General features: G+C 38.2%; 1 protein-coding gene across 2 annotated transcripts in view; it reads right to left on the bottom strand.

Annotated features, from left to right (window-relative positions):
* Positions 1–990: 990 nt before the first annotated feature.
* JhI-21 (Juvenile hormone Inducible-21) overlaps positions 991–20,354 on the bottom strand; it is a 115,471-nt gene continuing 96,107 nt past the window's right edge. For both annotated transcript variants that reach the window (XM_071592019.1, XM_071592020.1), the window contains exons 6-10: positions 7,293–7,416; positions 6,965–7,165; positions 4,361–4,595; positions 2,175–2,267; positions 991–1,799 (exon numbers count right to left, since the gene is read on the bottom strand). In XM_071592019.1, the coding sequence (XP_071448120.1) occupies positions 1,714–1,799; positions 2,175–2,267; positions 4,361–4,595; positions 6,965–7,165; positions 7,293–7,416 (739 nt within the window). In that variant the 3' untranslated portion in view covers positions 991–1,713. The remainder of the gene's footprint in view (positions 1,800–2,174; positions 2,268–4,360; positions 4,596–6,964; positions 7,166–7,292; positions 7,417–20,354) is intronic.

Genomic DNA, 20,354 nt, shown 5'->3' with positions numbered 1-20,354 from the left:
ATACCACGAAACCACTTAATGATACTTTCATAGAAAATCCATGTTCCTATTGAGGGGAGGTAATTGCTCAAGCCTATTAGTGTCAAGCATGATGACCATTAGAAAGCGAAGGAAACAATAATAGTATTAATCATGATTTCAATGTCAATCAACTAAATAATAGTGTGATAATGAGGACAGAGCTCACCTCATACCTACTTTATCCTGCGGAATTTTAAATATGAGGCAGTTATTTTTGTAAGTACAGAATAAAGCACCTTTATAAATTATCAATTTGAATGGCAAACTAAATGCACTGGAGATTGGAAATAATCCTTAATGTTTCACCACACCAGCTATAAAATCTTTGATACATTTTTAATGCAAATGACTATGTATTCATTGTAATTCTGGTGACCAGAAAATGAAACCACTGGATTCTTAAATGGAGCAGTCCAAAGACATCATGTGGAGGTGAGCACCAGATCTTCCGGTTGAATACTCTACTGATTGAGCTACCATGCCACATCCATAATCAAGCCACCTATGAAATTATACTAAACATAATTTTATTCAATTGAATAAGTGTGGAAATATGCTGTATAGCAAGTTAATTTAATATTTTGTAAAAGATTATTAATTATATTCACTACCCTATTCCATTAATTTGCTACACTTTTAATTAATTCTTTGGAAAGTTTTACTCTATGTCATATTTTCTTAGATAAATTAGTTGCCTTCATTGAAAAATCGATAGGCTTTCTTGTCAGTGTCTTAATTCATAAATACAATTTTTAAGGAATGATTACCATGAATGAGGCTATGAGCAGAATCTTTTTGTCGACTCTTGGAGTGCCATAGCAGATTTAATGAACTTTCTCTCTCTAAATTGCATCCACAGTGGCTAGGAGAATGGAGAGACATAATGGTGGATGTAAAGTGTCATTAGTTGATTGTTCATGGTTTATTAGCAGTAGCAAGGGATATTTGAGTTGCACAGAATTTAAATATAAAAAAACACTTAAATTAACAAAACTGTATAAACCATTAATTTTTCATGTTGAATTAATCACAATATAATAATTGCTTTATTATTAAAATACAAAATCATATCAAATGGTCACATGATATTAGGTACATTAAAAAACATTCTTCCCAGGAAGCAATACCTACAAGAAGTATTGAAACCCACCAAAAATGAGTGGTACCCAACAAAAAATGAGTATCAGTCTTCGCAATGACTTGAAAAAAATCTTTGAGCAATTAAAATATCTCTTTTCAAACCATCCTAGGAAATTACTTAAGATCTTTGAATTGTCGTCATTTAAATTCAAATGATTTGTTCATCTTTGAAAGTAGGTACTTTTGAGAAACTATATCAAAATGGAAAAAAGTAGAAAAAAGGTGCGCTTCCTTAATAATTTAGATTTAAAAAAAGCATAATCTTACTTTTTTCTTTGAAATTTTCACTGGAAGTGAAATTGACTAAGATCTGATTTGTATATGTGTGAGTCTCAACCAAAAGTGACCACAACAAAATTTGGGATCAGCGCATGAATAAATAAATACAAATTTGGTCTCAGAAGAACTGACATCTTTTTTAGATTTTAGTCCATTTAGTAGCTTTTGTCACCTTTTTTCACTTCAGATTTCCAAAGATCCATGAAGAAGGAATTCCCTTCAAGAAATTAAGGTGGAATGCATCAAGCAGTAATTTCAAACAATTTTTATTCTTCACATCTTTGTTGTCTCTTGGGTAGGTTCTTCCACTTCGACACCAATTATGTCAAGGAGAACTTGAGAGTAGTAAGTTAATTTCTCTGAAAAAAAATTAAACTTCATTAAGGGCAAATAATGGACTTCTAGTTACAATCATTACTTCGCACTGCACATTACAAAATCAATGTGGTATGTAATGGTTGAAAATTAATCGTACGAAAATGGAAGGCATAAGATTCTCAATAAACATAAAGTCTAAGAAAATATTAAAGTTTGGAGACATAAATTAAAATAGGTAGTACAGATATATTAGAATAATTCTTATATATAATAATAATTATTTATTAATATAATTCTTTAATATATAGAATAATTCTTATACCAACCAAATGATTAATATCATGATTTTGTAATTTATTGATGAGGAAAAGAGAAAAACTATAATACATTTAAGTAAGTTGCTCAAAAAAACTTACCCATACATTTCCCTTGAGTCTTGGAATTTGCTTTTCGTACAACACAGTAATAGTACACTGGAACTCCACTGAGAGTAATCACCAAACTAATAACTGTAATACAAGAAAAAGACATGTAAGTTTTTGATGAACAAATGTACAATTTGTTGAAAAAGTCATTATAAATTATTCCCCTACTTTTTACCTAAATTATTGACATAAGAGTAAGAGTGGGCTGGGACCATATATGTGCTCATAGTATAAGCAATCAAGAACATTAACATCAGCTCTAAGTAAAGTTAACAGTTAATGCCATCACTTTATTTCAATTTTTACAGATAAATTTTTGGCACACAAGCTATAATAAATAAAATATTTTCATTCACAGTTTAGAACTCTATTTGTAAATCACATAAGTGTAAAATGATTTATTTGAAGAGTCATTGAAGGCAGCAACATAATTTTTATTTTGTTTGGACAATGTTTTACCACCTAACGTGCTAAAACTTTCACTTATATTTGAATAACTTCTTTATATTAACATGATAGTGATCCTTGTCAATTCTAAATGTTATAGTTGTTCACATAGGTTTTTCCTAGACATTATTGACAATATAAAGTATATATTCAGGCTATGTAAGATTGCAAGACTATTTCTGTGATGTAACATTTCTCCCAAAAGGAGTTTCATAAAGTATTTCACTCTTTCATTTTGTAAAATATAATAATCTATGAATATGGAGGCATGTGGGTATTATATTCAAAATAGTGATTTAAAATGATTGATATTTCAATTACTTCCTCACTTTACCATTCCAGATTATTTGGGAAGTACTGTTTCCCAAAGCCTAATGGTCTACGCAGATGTTTTTCTTACAAAACCATTGAATATTAGCGGTTATTGAATTTCAGAAAACATAATGCCCAAAAGCAAATGGCATTTATTCAAGTGCTTCTTTTTAATTGAAAAACCAGTGACCTCTTCAGAATATTGAATGTAAGGTCTGTTGTGGGATGCAAACTTTTCTTTGCCCAAAACCAAGTTTCAGAAATGGGGAGACTAATCGGAGGAGGAACTACATTCATGGGAATAAAGTAATAAGTTAAGGCTCAACCTATTGCAACTAGTTGATTTTTCATACATGCAACTCAAAAAGAAATTGAAATTTTGTTGACTTTTTAACTCCCATGTATAACTGCTAATTCAGGGCCTGAACTGCTCAAAATAGAGATTCAGTTTTCCGAGGGTTGTATGCCATATAGAGAAATCAGCAAAGTATATTAATTTACTTTCACATGCCCTGGAATTTATATTAAATCTCCCTGAGGATCGTTTTGTGACCACATGATTACACAGGGAGTGATTTACCAAATTTCTGTGGGATCAACTATCTTAGTCGTCCAATTAAAACTTTCAGGAACATGACATATTCAATCACAAATCGATCAAAAATCTATAAGGGGCAGTGAAATGAAAACCAATCTTTTGCCATAACACACAATCCATGCATAAGGTGGCAACACTGTTGTCACATATCAATACTGGCATTGCTGTGGTAGGAGAACTGCTTAGTGACAACTCACAGGTGCACTCAGTTATTGGGTTTAGTCCTTGTTGGTGCATGGACTGGTCTAGCGTGTGCTTCTGCTAGTCCAAAGAAACTGCGGCAGATGCCGCAATGGTAACTTTAACAGAGTCATCCGCTAATGTTCATTTCAATGCAACAGTTTCAGAGTATTAAACTCGTTCCCCTTGACTGGGATTCGAACCTGGATCACTCAATGTCCGGTCGAGTGCTATAGTCAGTTTAACTCTGAAATTTTAAGAGGATGCCTTGATAGCTCAACTGGCTAAAGCACTTGACCGGACATTGAGGGATCCAGGTTCGAATCCCAGTCAAGGCGAATGATTTTTACACTCTGAAATTGTTGCATTGATAATCATCCGTTAGGTTTTCATTGTACTGCCCCTCTTGTAAAATGGTATTAAAAAAAGCTCTTTGAAAGAGATGATAATGTCGATACCCAGCAATCTTAGTTAAGTTATAAATATGGTCATTCAATTTAAAACATTTACCAAACATGATTCATTAACATTTTAACTGAACAGCGTTCTCGGTGGTCCAAGAGTCATACATTCACCCTCATGCTGCAAAAACAAAAGCAGGAGAATGAACCCCAAGATATTAATCCAATGACAGCATTACCTGTGTTAATGGGATTCTGTATCGTAGGGACTATGACAAGAATGGAGCATGCCACGAGGAAGAGGATTGCCAATGACAAGGGTGCCCTCAGAGGACGAATCAGATCAGGCTTTGTCCACCTCAGAACGATAAGCCCTGCTACACATGCTCCAGAGGAACCCCAGAGGATCACACTGAAGTAGTTAATGAGGGCAAACACGTCGCTCACACACAGCATGGCAACAGAGGTGATACACTGAAATGTAAAAGGAAAGAAATGATTATTTCAGAGATAAATTCCTCTTTTTGGTAGAATTCAGTATATTGGTTTTATTTTACCTGGGAAAAAATGCTTGTGTATAAGAGTTTACACCAATGTTTTTTCTTTAGTTAGCGTTTTAGTAAGTTTCTTTAATTTTAATCCGTTTGCCGTAAACACACAAATCACCTCTTCACTTTTTGGCATTTTTGGTGGGAAAATTTCCAATAGGAAAATTCAGGAAGATATTTTCAAGCACTCAAATTCCACAGTTAAAATTGGTCATAGAGGTATTTTGAATTGATTCTTTTAGCAGCTGACATATGAGATTACATAGGTCATTTAATAAACCTCAAGTTATGACATTTTGGATTGGTAAGCATCTGCTATTCGGATTGTATTTATTTGAAAAACAATAGGTGGTGTAGCAAATGAAGCATTTCTTCACCAAGTGATTGATTTCATTCTCGGCTTATCTCAACTTGTGAAATATGATCTATATCATTTGAAAACTAAAGTAAAATTACCATATATTGCACAAATATTTCCTCTTGTTCCTAAGACTAGGACTTACTGTGCCCAATACCAACTGTATGTGTTCTTCCATTTTTGAGTATAGTACTTCAATGCTTGGAAATTCACTCAAGAAGTAATTTAATTATTAGGTACCTTGACGACTGAGGTCTGGGGGACCCTCCGTTTTTGTTTGATAATATCTCATTGAGGAAATGAGTAAAGAGGCATGGGAAGAAATGGAAATAGGAAGGAAAGTCTGCTGGGAATTCATCAAATCAGGTTTGCCGATGACCAAGCGTCAGTTTTTCAGTCAGCCAAGGGATGGCAAGTATTGCTGAGTACATTGGAAATTCAGTGTGATAGGCATAGGATGAAAATAAATGTAAATAAAACAAAGATTATTTAGTTTTCCATAAAGGGAAAGGCTAAGTTAAATGTTAAAATAGGAGAGCAAAAAGTAAAATAGGTGGAACAGTTTATGCATCCCGGAAACGTTTTGGATCAAAACAGTGAAAGTAGTAGGGATATAAGGAGAAGAATTGCATTAGGCAAAGGAGCTTTCCCTGGAGGAAATTGATGACAGGGATGTAGTGTTAGAATGCTAAGAAAAGGCTCATTAAAACATCGATATGGAGCATTGCTATCCACGGCAGGAAACATGGTTATTGAAGCAGGATGATAGGCATCAATTGGAGGCTTTGGAAATGTCGATGTGGAGAAGGATGGAGAATTTCGAGTGGGCAGAAAGGGAAACAAATGAGGTGCTAGGAATGGAGGGGGAAGGGAGGAGATTGGTGGGAGAAGTTCTAAGAAGACAGAAAAAATGGATGGAAGGCATATTGATTGGCAGTGGGATGTTGATGACTGTGATAGGGGAGAGAATTTTGGGCAAACGAGGAAGGGGCAGAAATAGGATAGAGATGTCGGGCGGAATGATGAAGAGAGAATTTGTGGCAAAGTAGGAAATTGGGTTTTCTTTTTGTTAGGAGAGACAAGAAAAACATTTAGCAGTTGTGTCCATCCAAAACCTACTTTAACCTAAAATAATAATAATATTATCTCCTAGGTCAGAATGGGTGGCTGGTGGTGGTTTTTAATCAGTTACATTTTCACTACAAAAGCAACGAAAATGGAGTAAAACCTCACTTTTATGTTTTGGTTCAAGGAAGAATACTTGGAAAAAATATGAATACTCAAGAAAATATTTGATTACAACCATATGAAAAAAAATCAATGGTACTCCAATTAACTATCAATGCCAAAAGATTTATTTATTTGACTTATGATTGAGTTATAAAATTGAGATCTCGCAGAGGTATAATAATTTTACAAACACCAATATAGAAAATTAAACATTGAATTCTGTACAAAGGTTAATGTTTTTACTGGTCTAAATACTCTGGGGCAACAAGACTATTCTTACGCATCAAGTATAACCACTCTTGGCAATGCATCATAACTGCATTATCCTTTAAAAAATAGCAGGGCAATGCAATGAGTTCATATTAACCATTGCAGTGTGAAGAGCATTATTCTCTTTCAATGATTACTAAAACATGTTCAGGTTTACATATAACTTGCATATTTTTTTGGAGAGTTGGAAAAGGCGGCTATTATCAAATTATTACTGCACGCATAAGTTGATTGCCGCATCGATTCAAACTCCTCTTAAATTTACATTTACTAGGCAATAATGATTTATCTATTACTTTTATTGTAACGAGTTATTGCTGAGCAATGTACAAGGTCAGGTGTAAGTAGGGAGTTGGGAAAACAAAGCCCAAGGGAGCCAATCACTTATCAATGGTGAGGTTGTTCCGAAGAGGTTTACGCAATGTATATTTCCTTACCGTGAAAATGAGAGCAGGAATCGGCGTCGCCCGCTCGACGTGGATGAAGGAGAACAAGGAGGGCAAATGCCCCTGGCAGGAGCCGGCATGGAAGAGCCTCGCAGATGTGAACAAAATCCCGTTGACGCCCCCGAATGTCGACAGGGAGACAAACACCGGAACGGCCCACGCCAGTGGTCCCAACGCCTTGTATCCGAATGACTGGTCATGGAGAAATCAGGAGAACAGAAATGAGATATCAAAGTTTCTGAAGTCTATGAAAAAGTCAAAGTCGTTTCTGGTTCGGAAGAGAATAACTATCAGAAAGAAGGGGGGAGAGAAAACGTACCACAGCGACTGCCGGGGATGCAAGCATTTCAACCGTCGGAACAACAATGAAGTACGCCATGTTCGTAAGTACATAAATCAGCGTGATGGCGGGCATGGCGATTAGTATGGCGCGGGGCAGATTCCTGAGGAGGGAAGGAAAAAAGAATTCAATTGAAGCTTCGTGAATCAGTTTACGACAAATCATCGAAATAATCAAACAAACTTTGCGAACGTCAAGCAATCAAACGCGCAATTGTACTTCGATTCAACGCGCGAGAACATATTCTCGATAGCATTTGCTATCTCAAGAGCACGAGGGTTCAACTTGAACAAGCAAATACATATCATATATGTCCTAAACTAGGGTATTATGAGCATTTTTTATCAGCGTGCAAGCAGGGATTTCCAAATTACTCAATATGTAAAAAACTTTTCAGTTTGTCACATACGAGGTCTGCTCAAAAGGTTTCCCCACTTCTGTGCTTTTTTCAAAAATAACTTATTTATTCATGAATATCTATTTTGTCCCCTTCAAAGTAATCCCAATTAGATTTTATGCACTTGCGCCAACGTTTTTTCCAATCCTCGAAGCACTTCGAAAAATTATTTTTTGTGATCTTGTTCGGCTCCTCCTTCGATGCATCCTCATTTATCTCGTCTATCGTAGCGTTGCGTCGTCCTTTTCATGGGCTTCTTCAGTTTCAGGAGCAAAAAAAGTCACTGAGAGGCCAGATATGGAAAATATGGTGGCTGCAGCATCATTAGTGTGTTGATTTTGGCCAAAAATTCACCCACTAGTAACGATGGTTGAGCTGGGGCGTTGTCATGGTGCAAAAGCCAATTTTTATTCTGCCACAAATCCGGGCGTTTGTGGCGAATTTCTTCAGCAGATTGCGCATAAATTGCAGGTAATATCCCTTATTTACCGTTCTACCCTGTGGCAAGAACTCATGATGCACCACGCCCCTGCAATCGAAGAAAACTAAGCAAAACTTTCACATTCGACCGAACTCCGCGCGCTTTTTTCGGTCTTGACCTGGGCTGCGGCTTCCATTGGGATGATTGTGAGTTTGGGAGTTTCCACGTCATAGCCATAAACCCATGATTTGTCACCAGTTATGACCCTCTGAAGTAAATTTAGTTCGTCGCGGACTGAGTCCAACACCTCATTAGGAATGTTAATGCGTTGCTGTTTTTGGTCGGAATTGAGCAATTTTGGTACGAATTTCGCGGCGATCCGTGTCGTGCCCGAATCATTGGTAATGGGGCGATCCAATCGATATGTTAAGGTCCTCAGCAAATTCTCTAACGGTGATTCAACGATTGGCCAATACTATTTTCTTCACTTCATCAATGTTTTCCTCTGTTGTTGGCGTGCTCGGGCGTCCGGCACGCTCTTCGTCGTTCACATCTTCTCGGCCTACTGAGAACATTTTGTACCACCGACAAAAGTTGCTTCGATCCAAGGTAGGTTCTCCGTATGCCACAGTCAAAACTCGGAATGCGTCCGCGCACCTAATTTCGTTTTTCACACGAAGTTTGACACAGATTCTTTGATCCATTTTTTGGAACAGGCAAAAATTGAAGACAAGCCAAAACACGTCTAAGCAAAACAGCTATCAACAAGTTACTGAACATTCAAAATGGCCGAACTTTTCGGCATAAGGGAGAGACAAAAGTACCATGCATAACGCTACAAAAAAATCAAAAATAAAATATGAGTAACACGCGGAAATTCAAAATTCGCGATACTTTCTGCACAGACCTCGTGTGTGTGTGTATGTATATGTGTGTGTGTGTATATATATATATATATATATATATATATATATTTATTTATTTATTTATTTATATTTATTTATATGTGTATTTATATATCTGATTATTATAATAAGGTAATCTACCGGTTAAAGTAGGTTTTTGGACGGACACAACTACCAAATAAATATTTTGTGACTCCTAACAAAACACAATCCAGCAACCTACCCTACATCAGGTCCCTCTTCATCTCTGAGTACTTCCTTCCTCCCAACATCCCTATCCTTTTCCTGCCCTACTGATACTTTTTTAACAGACCTCGTATCGCGCATCTTTAATCAACTCCTCAATAACCGTAAATGTATCTGCAGAAATTGAGAAGGTTAGCGATATGACCGGAGATAAATATGATACATATTCTGCTGCCACTTTCAAAGTTTATGAAGTACGTAGAAACGATACTACTAATGGTCAAGTTCGCTTGGGGGCTCTCTCGCGGCGTGTAGTCCATCATTAATGGGGTTTCTTAATGAGGAACCTGAGCGAGGGTTCACATTGGATTCAAGGGCCATCCTAATGAACTGCTATAACCTTCTATATTATACTCGAGACATGACCCAGGGAAATCGCTGCTATAACCGTTGATAACGCCTGGCAGACTCACCAATAAAAAACACTCGGCGGCGTATAGAGAGGCTACATTAATTTTTATTCTACACATGAAAGTACGCACAAAATATTGTCTTATTTTTTGTACCAAGGAATAGTTTTAATACTTCGGCATTTTAAGACCAAGATTTTTATTATGTCAACAAAAGAACGATGGTTCACGACATAGCTTAGCGAGCAACGCATATTCAATATTAAAATGAGCTGGATGGTAACCTCTACAGGTGGGCGACCGAAATTGGCTGTTTTCAGTACATGTACTTTTTTCCTTTCTTTCCGCGTTTAAAACGGATACCAGAGGCGTTGAGTAGGGTGCTGAAAAGATTTTCGAAAAATTTATTAGGTCTACGTAGCGTTGTTATGTACGGCGCGGAAACATGGACGTTATAATAAGATAGGGGCGTTGGCAAAACAACAACGACAAAACACGGCTTTCATGTTTGAGATAGGGTCGTGGAGAAAGACGGAAAAGGTAAAATGGAAGGAAAGGAATTAAAGAAAAATAACAGGGTATGATGGAGAAGAAAGATTGTTGTTGGAAGAAATCATTAGGAGGCAGGAAAAATGGAGTCAGAGCGTTTTGATTGCCAATGGAATGTTGAAATCTGTGATAGACGGGAGGACGTTAGGAAAACAAGAAAGTGGAATGAATAGAATAGGCTTTTTGGGCGGAATGAAGAAAAGTAAAGTGTATGTGGAATTGAAGAAGGGTTTATTGCGGTGAGGGGTTCCCAGTTGTGTCTTGTTGGGCGAGGCTGAGAAATGCAGAGGTGTAGAGTTTTCCTCCATTCAAAACCTACCTTAAAAGGTTGACTATCAAATAAAAAAAATTGTGAGACCGAAGAACGGAGTCTAATTCGCCTCGATCTTTACAACGATCTCTTTTTTTCCAAAACGTAAATCGGGTTTACGATTATTTGAATATTGGACCAGCCTGATTGAACACATTCATTGAATTGCCTCTGTCTGATGTGGTTTGTTCTACACACACAATTAGCTTAAAAGTTAGAATAATTGTAAGCGCTTACCACGTAGTTGTGGGCAGGATAGAAAATTTCAAAACTACAGGTACATGTTACATTTCGTCAGTTTCATATGAAGAATCAATTGATACGATGCTGGGCTTTTTCGACACGCTGGAACCCATACAGTGTCTAGGGAGATTAATTTTTTATTTGATTGAGTCGCAACTCGCCTGATGGATTTCAGCTTCGGCGGAGATGCTGGTTCCCAATGAAGTATTAAATAATATAAAGTAGAACCTCTGAATCTGCCGCAAAAGAGGCAGCTCCTGTCATTTATTCTCTTCTTGAACGATCATTTGAAATATGTGATATTTCGGGTCTGACAGATTCCAGAGATTGACATACTAGTGTGATTTGCACCCATAATTATTAATTTACAAAATACTTACGAGATAATATTATTAAGAAACAAAATTATTAAGATAAAAAAGAGAATTCAATTGAAATATAAATTTTATTAATTTCGTTCGTAACGTAGTTGATTGGATTGATGTGTAAGCACCCCTTGAATCAAGAGCTCAAAGCCGCTCTGCGGGAGAAAATACGCAGCAGATTGCTGTCATCACACGGAATCATGATGTTTACTTCTAAGTACAAACACAAATTTTCTTCAATTACATATTTGGAACGTCAAGGCTTTTTTCTGGTGATTATCCTTACGTTCCGCACCACTGAATCTCGAGCAATCACTATGTAACCTCAGACAATTGAAAGTTGCAAAGTTAATCCTTGCGAGACCCGTACACTGCATTGAAATACGAAGACTTACAATCCCCCAAAATTGATGATTATCCCTATTTTCATGTTAATCCTACAAACGATAGGCAATTTTAATTCCATGCATGAATTTACTGACTTCAATAGTAATTCATTATACAGACTTGATACCGCTAGACTTATCCAATAGAGAAGAATTTTCCCCAAAAATCGCTCTCCATCCCATTTTGTTTCACCTTTGAGACTTTTTCATAAAGATGAAATTGCAGCCGTACTATTTCAGCATGCTATTGGGTGTTAATGAAGGCAGCTTCTGCTTTAGATTCCGATTGTATTTCATGCATTTGATCTCTCCCGGAGTATTGTTATTGCGTAGATATCTTCCAGAGGAATGCAACTCAAATTTTATTCTTGAGTGTGTACGTTTCAGTTGACGTCTGATTCAAGAGTGAGGGGACGACGTTTCGAATTCCACACAGAAAAGACATTTTTACCGATTTGAGCTTTGCAGTTAGAAGACAAGCCGTATGCTGGCAATGCTGTTCGAATTTATATCGTGAGGCGAGTGGAACTTCGCCACTAACTAATGAAAGAAGAGTGCTAAGTATTCTCCACACACTTTTTATTTGGAACAATTAGGTTCAACGGCTATATCCTCAGGTACCTCAGACGCCGATGCGTTGAAACTAGTCGTACCAAATAAAAGGTGAGCGAAGAATAGTTAGCACTCTTCTTTCATTTCAGATGAATTTCCACGTAGTCAAGCATGATACCATCGAGTGTAACGTCTTAACCAACCAATAGATCACCATTTGCTCACAATAGACTCACAAGTTTGAAATTTAAATTAATATCAACTTATAAAGAATACCCACAGTTTTATTTGCAATTAAGTTTGCATAAAATTTTTTATCTACCGATAATATGTTTTGCCTACCCTATAAAATGAATTATCTACCGAAGAAAAGTACATATTTCACTCCATGGTAAATACACGTATACATGGTATATACAAGTACGTACTTGTATTAAAATTAAATACTACCAATTAAAAAAAAGTTTAAAAAGAATTATTACGGACATCAAATACAAATGCACTAAAGTATCTAAGTTTTAAAATACAACTCCATACATGCAAGACGAGTAAGGGTTACTATAAAACCCTTACTAGTTAGCGCATCTTTAATTACCCTATTCCTCATCGTCCTCTTTTGAACTTCAAGCAATGTATGGGCAAATTTCCTATTGGCACTGAAACCACCACCAGATTGCGAATTATATAAAGATGAAAAAGAGGGAGCCGGCTGTGCTACCGGGAGACCTCCCCAATCTTATTTTCCCTCGTGGGGAGGGGAAATGGGAGGGGGGTAAGAGAGAAAGCGAGACGTATCGTCCCGGCGCCGTGTTTGCACGAGCCATTGAATTAATTCGTTCGAGATGTTTGAGGAGCCGGCGCGATATCGATCCCGAGGGAAGAGGTACTGTCACCGCGTACGCAGGCCAAAGCACGTGGCGAACCCCGACTCACAGCCGTGGTGCGACCGACGGTCGGACTAACCCGCGAAAATATTGCCACCACACTCCCGCCCATGAGACGGTTACCCATGCACCACTGCAAGTCCTCGACGGCGAGTTATTTTTTTCCCGATTCTTCAACCTTGACTCGACGTTGGCGCCTCAGGGGCGGATACGGGGGCAGTTGGGATGGCGGCGTGACCCTGCTTCATACCATCTAATAAAATATTATAACTTGATAGGCTACTATTAAAGGTAGGTTTTAGATTTACACAGACTGAGGATCACTACATTTCTTAGCCCCGTGTTTTACCCCCATTACCGCTATTTACCGCCTCATCTACAATAAACCCTTCTTCAATTCCGCATATATTATAACTCCCTTAATTCAGTCCAACACCCCACCATTATTATAGCCTTTTCTCGTTTGACAATTGTTCTCCCCTCTACCACAGTCTTCGGCATTCTATTAACAATCAAAACGCTCTGCATCCACCTTTCCCTCCTGAATTGGATGTCTCCCAACAATTCCCTCTCCTCCCTCATCATGGCCAATACTTCTTCATTGGTTTTCCTCTCCGTGCATTTTACCTTTCCCATCCTTCTCCATACTCACATCTCAAGACCCTCCAATTTACGCCTATCATTCTTCTTCAACGACCATGTTTTCGCACCGTTCGAAAAAATGCTCCGCATCATAGTTTTAACGAACCTTTTCTTAACAGCCTTACTCTTAAGTCCCTGTCATCAATTCCCACTTCCTTGTGAAACCTCCTTTTCCTAATGCATTTATCATTCTCACATATAGGGCCTGCCCCAAAAAAATAAGTAGAATAAATCGGTGGAAAACTTTATTGCAGATCAAAGTACAAATTACTAAAACTCTTCAAAACAGCACCGATGTCAGCGCCTCTGCCACGCTTCTGGTACGCTTCCAGTAGGGCATCAACAGGATCCTGGTTGAAGCACCTCGTCGTGGCATCTTTGATATAATCCAGTGATAAAAAACGGCACTAAAAGGGGTTGTACTTGGTTGGCACTCAAAGACCCATGTTTCGTCACCAGCAACTTCAATTCTAAAAAATTCGGGTCACTTCCACAGTGGTCCAAGAGGACCAAGGTAAGATGGTCACACAAGCAGTCTTCTGACAGCACCTTGGGAACCATCTTGGCACACCTTTTTCATGGCTAAATCTTCCGTAATAATGCAATGCACTGTGGTTTACTGAATATTGCACTCTGCTTAAATCCTGAAACTTGGGAGTTAATCAGAATTGAGCATGCGGCTCACTTTTTGCACATTTTTATCACGCTATGTTGTTGATGTATGTCCAGGGCATTCCACGTCGTCAACATCCTCGTTACACTCCAAGAGCATCTTGTGTTTGCAGAAACCCATCACTTGGGACATTTCTCCAACTCCATAAGCATCCTTAACCATGGTCATGGTCTCCGAACCCGATTACCTGAGTTTTACACAAAATTTAATCGCATATCATTCCTCCATGGAAAGTGTCATCGTGAATTTGTGACGCGACCCTCGAATAGGGGTTCAGTCTAGCAGCGATCCGTAGACTGTAACGGCCTGCAGACAACTGCAGTGGGTCGTGCTGCTCTCCCAAGACCTCTCACCGTTTATCCCGCCACAAATCGTCCCACTCCAACCGTCCGCTTTGCCAGGAAAAATCAATCGTTTTAGTTACTTTTTGGGATAGACTCTGTAGCTACTACTTAGTCCAATTTGGTCCAAAACACTTCCGAGATAGACAAACATTTCCACCAGTTCTAGTTTATAAATTCCCATTTTAATGTTTAACATAGGATTTTAATTTTTTAAGGTTTAACCCTTACTGGAAAACCTCATAACCTTTGTTTTATTTACATTTATTCTCATCCCATATATATCGCACAGAATTTCCAATGTACTCAGCAATGCTTGCAATCCCTTGGCCGACTGACAAACTAAATCTTGGTCATACTCAAACCTAACCGATTTTATAAAATTCCCCACCGACTTTCATTTCTATTTACAGTTCTTCCCATACCATGTTTACCATTTAAAACTCATATCAGTTGAATAGTACGATTTATAATAAAATCAATCTTACTCCTCCGCCTAACACTGTCCCCCCGGACTCTCCATCCCCCGCTCACACCTGAGCAGTCTGACGCAATTTTAGATTTCGGATAAGCCTCCTATCCCTCCACTCAAATCCTATCTTCTTTTACACATTGGTCAATTCTACCTAGTTTACTCCTACAGCCACTAAATATTCTGCATCGTATATCATAGCTCCAAGTTTTATGTTGTCATTTTAGCTATTATTCTTACCCAAATACTTCTAAGAAACTAAAAAATATTTCTGCTAAAATTGTCGGGAAAGGGAACAAATAGATGAGGCACCATTCTAGCGGAGCGGTTAAAACATTCGTTATTTTGCCAATGGATTTAAATTTGTTCAGAGCCATTTTGAAGAAATGTTTCCCTCGTCAAATTTTGCATTGAATTCATTTCCCTTCTTTTCTTCAGGGAGGGTTCTCTTTCATGAGAAAGACGATGTTTCCTCCAACTTACCGCGAATTAGTTCCTCCCTAAGGACCGCTAGGTATTTGAAGAATAAGAGCAACTCCCTCACGAATGCCTGCTGCATCAAGAACATCGAAATTGGAAAGTGTGGACTTAATTAATATACTTAGGCATTACCCTCATTCATGACCTCTCCTGGGTGAAACACACAAGAGGAATATGTGGGCTAAAAAAAGATAAGGATTTATTATAAGAGTATTGGGTAAATGCGATGAAAAGTTTACAGAGAAATTCTATCTTTCGCTCGTTAGGTCTCATTTAGAATATGCTGCTAGTATATGGGATCCTCATTAAGCTGTATTGAATCGGATCTCGTGCAGCGTAGCGGAGCTAGATTTTTGAAACGTTGTTATGACAAACTTGAGTAGCGTATCTAGATTATCAGAGGAGCTAGGCGGTGAATGAATTACTTATGGAGCGAAGGTTAAATTACAGATTGAATCTCTCACATAAATTAGATGAATGTGTCTTTAGCGATGATGTTGAAAATACGTTGTTAACCCCCTCGTACTGCGGTACGCGAGGTCAAGTAAATAAAATTAGAAAGATTAATTATGGAACAGATAGATTAAACATGTAATTTGTCCCACGAACAATAAGGGATCAGAATAACGTTGTCCGACTGCGCTAGGAAGGAAAAGTATTTAGGGTCAAACGTAGTCTGGTGTGTTATCACCCTCTACCACACTCCCTAGAGGTAGCTTGCAGGGAACTATGTAATATTTAATGTAACATAGGAGATGTTAAAATAAAAATACAAGTCTAACACGGTTAAAAAAGGAACTGGTACCAAGAGAGAAGGATAAAAACAGGCTATTAGAAAGGTACCGGAGACCCGATTTAACTTAAAAGACTGAATGAGAATCATTGTCCTCTCTCATTCGGCAGATTAGACCATTCGGACACGATGAGGGTGATAGACTGCAGCACCAATATATTCATGGAATTTCTCTCCTCGCAAGATTCGCCATCACCACAAAAACGAGATTGAACGACGGAAACACCACGCTCAATGAACTTAGCAGCGAATTTCGAGCGCTTAGCCATTTAGTTACTGACGGCTGATGACATAACCCCCCGCCATACGCCTTCCGGGGGGCTCGCAGCGTAGAACGAGAAATCAATGGAATGAGGGTGAGCTCGATATTGCATCAATGACCAATCACATTGAACATTTTTCCAAAATGCCTTTTGTAGTCGTTTAATTGTTTGCACTTTAAGAATTGGTCGGGGCATCAATTACAATATAAACATCGGTTTCATCTAATACACGGATGCAAGGAAACCTTGTTTTTTTAGAAAATCTTCGGACATATTTACTTGCGATCTCCCATAAATCCTTCTAAGTGAGAGAAGGTCATGACTATAAAAATAATTTTCGTATTAAATTATAGCATGTTCGCTAAATTACATGTACTTACTAATTATAGAAATTTACATGCTGAACTTTGACACTCAGAAACTTCTAGAATTTTTCCTTGCGTCAGTGTAAGTGTATATGCTATCGTGAATGTTTTTGCAGCAGCCATGTCCTTTATTGGTGAACATTCTTCGAAATGATTTTCATCCACGTCTTCCGAGTACGAGAAAGTTAAGTGGAAATGTAGTCTAAATTTATTTATTTGTTTTGCATTAGTCCGATAACAGTTAATTTTAAATGCCATTCGCATCTATTTTTAACGTCGGAACTTTTTGTCATGCTAACCATTTTTTTTATTGTTACCGAGTTAGTAATGGCGCCTTACCCGGCCCCGGTATAGCTACTCACTTAATGGAATGGGGGTTGGGGAAGAAGTTTAATATAACAACCTTTGGGGGAAGATTTTAAAGCAAAAGCATCGAAAGCGTATGGAGAGTCGTTTTCCCCATTTAGCGATGGTTTTAGGAGAGAGAGGGAGAGAAAGAGAAACAGAGAGTATGGCGTCCGCGCATGAGATAGTGCGATTCTGTCCAAGGGCTGATGCTCCCACGAACATTCTGCGGGAGGAGTTTAATGTTTATGTAACAGGTAGCACTGGAAGCCCTCTTCAGCCGAACGAGGAAGACGGGGGAAGGAGAGATGGGGACGGGATGAGTCTGGGAGGGAGGTGGGAGTCGGAGGGGGAGGGCGGAAACGATTTATACCGAACGCCCAAGTCGGCAAAAGACATTCGGATAAGACAAAGAAAGAAGAAGATGGGCACTAACCGTCGAAGTAAAGATCCACAAGTCCGAGTGGATGGGGAAATTATTCTGAGGAACGATTCATTCGACAAAGTGGATTCGTGAAGTGTCGAAACCAAGGTTGTCTCTCCTCTCTCTCTCTCTCTCGTACTGCAAAAGAGATAGCGAGGAGGGATGCTGGGAGCGAATGCAGGAAGGCGCCAAGCGGAGGCGGAGCGATAAACTTTCCGCGTCCACAACGAGATTAAACTAGACGCGCACCCGTGGAGGCTCATTAATAGGATCGCAAGACCTCCGAAAAAAATATATTCTCGGGGGGAAAGCTTTGCGTGTGGACTTGGCCGTTAAACACAGACATCATGCGGGAAAGTAGGGTGTGCAGGTTCATCAGTAATAACGTGGGTTCGTTTTTCCAGTCAATAACCAAGTGGATATCATAATGCTACAAGTGGAGAGGTTGTCACGGCGCTGAATTCACTTGCACAAGGCTACGTTGTTAACACGCACGTTGTGACAAAGTTACATCGCTTCCAACTGCAATGCCTTGTCGTAACGTTGTGTATAAGTGTACAATATTCTAAGAGACTTGCAAAATGTTATTACGTAATCAATGTGAATATTTTAAAGCGACATATTTATTATATGATCAGGTTTCGATTTTGTACTATTCACTATTTTGTGGTAAGTTGTGACAGAACATAAATTTTGTGAGTGCTGACGTGTATTACGGAGTGTTAGAAGTTATGCTAATTAAGTAATTGTAACAGTCCAATTCGAAGTATCATGATAGTTTACTTTCACTTGGGATACGTTCTAATTTTTCCCTTAAACGCCTTGAAGCTCCGGAGAATGAGACCGCCGTTCCGTATCAGCATCGATCTCTTCCTCGCTTGCCTAACGTTCTCCCCTCTATTACAGCCTTCAATGTCCCATCGCCAATCAAAATACTCTGCATCTATCTTTCCTGCCTTTGGATTCCTTAAAACAATTCCTTCCCCTCTCCTACCAAGCCCAGCACTTCCTAAATTCTTTACCTCACGCAATTCTTCTCCTTATGTCCCTATTACCTTGATCATTTTCCTTCAAAATACTTCCGGGATAGTTAAACTGTTCCACCTGCTCTAGTTTGTGACCTTCTCTTTAAATCTTTGATTCAGCTTTCTACTTTCTTGAAAACTGCATAACCTTTGTGTTATTGGCATATATTCTCATCACCTATCGAACTGACGTTCAAATGCATTCAGCAATGTTTGCAAACCATTGGCTGGCGGGAAAACTAAAGATTGATCATCCGCGAACCTGAATTTATGAATTCCTCACCGACTTTCATTCCTGTCTCCAGTTCTTTCCATGTCTCTTTTACCATTTCTTCGACATATAGGTGCATCTAAATTCAAATATGGTAACGAACACTCCTGTCTCGCCCCTCCTCTTCCTAAAACTGCCCATCCTAACTCTTCATCTCACACTCGCACCTGAGCAGTCTTGTGCGTGAACAGGTCGAGGATAAGTCACCCATATCTTCAATCTACTCCCATTTTTTGCAATGCATTAATTAATTGTACTCGGTTTACTTTATGGAAAACCTTCCCGGAATCTACGAAACAGACAAATATATCCCGATTGTATTCTATATTTCTCTCTATTTGTGATATCTTTCCTGCTACGGTGTCACGGGTACCTCTCCCCTTTCTGAACCCAAACTGGTCATGCCCTGAGCAATATTTTGCCACAGATGAGTGCCGTAGAGCCTACGTACCACTTTAGCGGTGTGCGGAATCTAATTTGTTGTTCTACAGTCCTCAAAAATATATACCTTTTTTGGGATGGAACTAACACTAATCTGACGAAATCTTTTGGTCAAAATCTTCCTCATAAAATACTACAATTAGTCCATAAAACTTCTTCCTCCCACGTTTTTCTAAACTTTTCAGTAGTTTCGCAGGAATTTTGTCTGCCCACAAGGCATTATTTGATTTCAATTCCCTTGATTCCTTTCCTATCTCACCGTCGAGTAAGCCTGGACCTAAGCAATCTTCATCTGCTTCATATTCTCTTTCTATGTTTTAGCTAGCTGGTTTACTGTCTTTACCATATACTCTAGTTCCTCTATGCATTTTTAAATCTCTCTTCAATCTATTCCAGTCCAATTTATAATTTTCCTGATTTATTTTTAATAGTGTGTGCGAATCAGACGTATATTAATATAATGTAATTTGGTGCTTAATTTTTTAAAGCAATGAATATTGTTTCCTTTCTCCTCACAGATTCAAAATTTTCTTTAGAGACAATGAGGTGAGTTTCATACACAGAAAACTCGATCATATGTTATAAATTATAAACAATTACATAAGAAGCCATTATAGTTAATTAATGAAGCCATAAGCACACTAATTTAACCTTTATTAATAAAAAATAATTTCAATTTGATCGACGTAAAAGCAGCGGAAAGAGTATCGTATTAGTAGTCGTATCTTACGGCGTCAAGGTCTAACCAATTCAAGCTAAAGGAAATCTCACAACAGCTTTGAAATAAATAACGCACAACAACACTAAAGTGGCCATTACGGAGAATGAAGCTTAAAATTTATTAGAACAAGTATTGTAGAAAATTATGTAACGTTATTTAAATGTTCATACAACGGAG

Source organism: Hetaerina americana, unplaced genomic scaffold (genome assembly GCF_022747635.1).
Source record: "Hetaerina americana unplaced genomic scaffold, ioHetAmer1.1.p SCAF_5, whole genome shotgun sequence".
Lineage (NCBI taxonomy): Eukaryota > Metazoa > Arthropoda > Insecta > Odonata > Calopterygidae > Hetaerina > Hetaerina americana.
This window is presented reverse-complemented; position numbering and strand designations above follow the sequence as displayed.